Source organism: Hydra vulgaris, chromosome 05 (assembly GCF_038396675.1).
Source record: "Hydra vulgaris chromosome 05, alternate assembly HydraT2T_AEP".
NCBI lineage: Eukaryota > Metazoa > Cnidaria > Hydrozoa > Anthoathecata > Hydridae > Hydra > Hydra vulgaris.
In genome coordinates this window covers 36,468,919-36,473,456 of record NC_088924.1, presented here as the reverse complement: position 1 = coordinate 36,473,456, position 4,538 = coordinate 36,468,919, and the positions used below count along the sequence as shown (strand labels likewise).

The 4,538-nt window shown below is 27.5% G+C and overlaps 1 protein-coding gene across 1 annotated transcript; it reads right to left on the bottom strand.

Annotated features, from left to right (window-relative positions):
* Positions 1 to 391: 391 nt before the first annotated feature.
* LOC136080350 (uncharacterized) lies at positions 392 to 1,867 on the bottom strand. The gene is made up of 2 exons (XM_065796967.1): positions 1,392 to 1,867; positions 392 to 1,349 (listed from the first exon to the last, which is right to left on the bottom strand). The coding sequence occupies exons 1-2, from the start codon at positions 1,865 to 1,867 to the stop codon at positions 392 to 394; spliced, it is 1,434 nt and encodes a 477-aa protein (XP_065653039.1).
* Positions 1,868 to 4,538: the final 2,671 nt, after the last annotated feature.

Genomic DNA, 4,538 nt, shown 5'->3' with positions numbered 1-4,538 from the left:
CTGGCTTCAAAAAATTTGCCGTACACGCTATCCAGTTATATTTTGAGATCAGTGGTTTTGATTCCGTGAAATTAACTAGGGTGGGGAGGGGTAATACGGATAGAATTTTAGATATATTTTTTTCTAACATAATTTTTTTTTTTAGTTAAAAACCACCATAAAAACTTTTGTTATTTTTCTTTACATTCAGGGTGTATACAATAAAATCACAATGAGTAAAACATAAATATATTTTAAATAACTAACATACTAATTCTCTTTTAACAACACCTTTCATATATCCAAATTACCCCACTGGTGGGGTAATGCGGATACTCATTATATTTGATATAAGGATAATCATTATATTTGATTTGATATCACACTTATTGCTTTTCACGTATTTAAAAAGTCAAACTGTATTGGTTATGTCAAGCAGTTTTCTTTTACTTACTGATACAGTCTTCTTTTCAGCTTTATTCTTTTCTTCTTCTTGTAACCTTGCGACAACATCTTGTGCTGTTAAAATTTCTCCCTTTTTGGCCTGGACACGTGCTCTGCGTTTTTTTGAATTTGCAAGTGCTGTCAGTGTAGGTTGACTTGGGCTAGGTGTAAGTACAGAATCGATTGATCTCTGCAGATTTTTTACAACATTTTCTTTTTTGTTAAACTTATCTACTTCCTCATGCATTGGCTGCATGTTCACTATCTTTTTCATAGGTTTTGATTTGTCAACAGAGTAAAGACCACTGCCATTAAAACCACTTTTCAGGAGTTTGTTATCTATCTTACTGATAAGAGCTTTTAGTAAAGTTGGAAATACAGACTTGTCAACATTTTTATGTCTGCTTTCTCTTAACCAATCCTTAAGGATTTTCTTCCAATGGGATTTCAATGGAGCAAAAAAACCAACATCAAGAGGTTGTAACGCATGACTTGTGTTCGGAGGTAAGCAAAGTAAAATTATATGATTGTCCAGAGCCTTTTTAACAGTAGAATATGTTATATGGCTGTTGTGTCCATCACATAACAGCAACACAGGCTTTTCAAAATCCTTTACATGTATAATAAACCTGTCAATCCAACTTTCAAAAATATAGTCCTCCATCCAACCGGTTTTTGTTACACCATACATTGCATTTTCTGGTCCATTTTGACACCATGCATCATAAAGGTGGATGGCTTTGTAGACGACAAAGGGAAGTAGACACTGTCCATTTGCTGACCCACAAAACAGTACAGTATACATTGATTTACCACATGATGGAGCAATGTAATAGGCTGTTTTTGATGTTTTACGAACAAAGATTTTTCCTGCTGTAGGATCTGTACGTAAACCTGTTTCATCTAAATTAAATATGCAATGCGGTCTATCAAATAAATTATTATCATTTTATGTCTTTTCATATAACTCAAAAAAATCTGTCAATGTTTTTAGAGAAAGATCATTAGCTCTTGCTTTTGTCAAAAGTTCAGGTTTTCTTTTACCAAGGACTACATTCCATCGTTTTTCAAAAGACATGCACCAGTCTTTCCCTGGCTTGTCATCTTTGAATGGAGTTTTTTTGCCAATAAATGTTATATAGGATTTAACCATCAGTTTGATATCTTCTCTATCTTGTGAAAAACCCTTATCAGCTAAGTACATCAAGGCTTCTACTAGAAGATTTTCCTCAGTATTATTTAAAACAAACCCACGACCGCTTCCAATTCTTTTGTCATTCCTTTGAATTTGATCATGGGATCGTCTGTATAATGTCCCATAAGGAATTCCAGAAGACTTTGATACACTGTATACTGACTCTCCTTCCTTAACAAGCTGTATGGCAGTCATTAGTTTGCTGTGATCATATGTACCAATAGTCTTGCGTTGGTATTCACGAGGCATAATAATTTATTTCAGTTTTATTATTTTATCTAAAATATTTTAAAACAAACTTTAGTTATATAAAGTCTATAATTTAATTATAAAGTAAAGAGGAATACAAAAATAAAATATAAAACATTTAAATGGGAGTTTAAATTTTACCCTAGCCATTCAGGGAAAACAAATTTGAACTATGATCTTAATGTAAATAGTTCAGAAGCATTATATAAAACTATTATATGTCACTGAAAAATGTATAATACTATATTAAAAAGCAAAAGTGAGCATAAATGTATATTCAAATGTCGTGTAGCTTGTGTTTTTGTAATAAAATACTATAACGTGAGTAGGATTTTATATATATCCATTTTACCCCACTATTATTTTACCTGTATATCCATTTTACCCCATTTTAGATTTTTGTTTATTTATCAATATGGGTTAGAGAACTTATAAATTAAATTTTACATATTGTTACATCATGGTCCAACTAATGAATATACATCATTAAACTTCCATAAGTAATATTACTGAAGTCTGCAGACAAAAGTTTTAAAACATAATGTTTTTTATATTTTTTTCAAAACAACGTGTTTTATATATTAACTCTTTATGTAAATCAAATATAAACATTGTTAACGCAAAAAAAAGAAGCCAATTATGTGTAGAAACTGTTGGTAATTTTCAAGTTTTATAATTATGTATAGATAACTTACTCCATGGATACTTATTGAATATATCCATATTACCCCAACAATCCATATTACCCCACCCTACCCTACTATATTTTACCAAAAAACCAGTTTGGATATTAAGTTTTTAGTGATGGTTTTTTTCTCCAAATATATGGATGGTTTTTTTCTCCAAATATATGGTTTTAGTGATGGTTTTTTTCTCCAAATCTCCAATACTCCAAAATTGGAGTATTAAATTATCAAAAGTTTTCGTAACGAATGTGAAACCATTACTAAAAGCACGCGATTTTTCAAATTTATTGCATTTTTATTATTCGGAAGGTTTTAGAGTGTGTAACAAGAACATTCAAGAAAACATTTGTCGAGAAAATTTATATGTTAAATAAATTCAGTTTTTGTTAAGTATTAGCATGTATATATATATATATATATATATATATATATATATATATATATATAATATATATATATATATATATATATATATATATATATATATATATATATATATGTGCATATAAATATATATATATATATGTGCGCGTAAATATATATATATATATATATATATATAAATATATATGTGCATATAAATATATATATATATATATATATATATATATATATGTGCATATAAATATATATATATATATATGTGCATATAAATATATATATATATATATATATACATATATGTGCATATAAATATATATATATATATATATATATATGTGCATATAAATATATATATATATATATATATATATATATATATATATATATATATGTATGTGCATATAAATATATATATATGTGTATATAAATATATATATATATATATACACACAAACACACACACATATATAAATATACACATGTGTATATATATGTGTATATATATATATATATATATATATATATATATATATATATATATATATATATATATATATATATATATATATATATATATATATATATATATATATATATATATATATATATATATATATATACACATATATATAGGTACGTGGACTGATTTTTTTAGATTGAGCATATCCTAGAATGTTATATATCATTAGAAAGCCCATCAGTACAGTATTTTAAAGGTGAAAAAATTATTAAAAACGAACAATTTAAAAAAAAGTTATGACGTTTTTAGTAGCAAATTTTCGATATATGGATTTATTGAAGAAACTGGTTCCAAAAAATTTTTTTTTTCCACTGAAATTGTTATAACTTTGTCAAATCTTATCCAAATGCCTATATCTTGGTATCAAAAGATAGATGTAAGAGTAGGCTACAAGTTCACATAACTCTATAGAAAAAAGGGGCGTTTAGAGGGCCAGAGGGGTACCGGAAAACCACCGTAACTTTAAAAAAATACAAGTTTTTCACACGAACGAGTGTTTTTCTGATAAAATATGTTATCTTTATACATCAAAAGTTAATCTGATTTGCTTCCATTCCATTTCCAAATATTAGTGGTCTATTTTAGATTAAAGGGTGGATGTCTTTGTTACGTTTAAACACCCTCGTAGTGAAATGTTACATTTTTATAAATATTTTAACCTAAAAAAGATTGATTATATTTTGTGTTAAAAAGTTTAAATTACATTTTCTTATTTTACATCATATACAAGTGGTGTATAAATTGACATTAGAGGTGGGACATGTGCCACGCCCAACGCCCCCCTCCCCTCCCAGTCTTATCCAACTTAAAAAAAAAAATTATAAGATATTTGAAAAAAGGTTTTAAATTGAGTTTATTGAAAAAGAGAAATAAGTATTCGAAATTATTTTACTAGAGGAGGGGCGTGTGCCACGCCCAATGACCCCCTCACCCCCACCCCTTTTTATTCAAACATGAAAAAAATGTCAATGAAAATTAAAAAAAAAAATTTTAATTGTGTTTATTTGAAAAGGGAGAAATAACTTTACAAATCTTACCACATTACAAGATGCAAGTTGGAGTATCCACCCTAAAATGCCTC

What these genes read in the sequence shown, in the direction of transcription:
- LOC136080350 (XM_065796967.1), bottom strand. Translation starts at nt 1,867, where the DNA reads ATGCCTCGTGAATACCAACGCAAGACTATTGGTACATATGATCACAGC. An exon ending in ACATTGACAGATTTTTTTGA is followed by an intron (nt 1,350 to 1,391) that starts GTTATATGAAAA and finishes TTTATTTGATAG; the next exon opens with ACCGCATTGCATATTTAATT.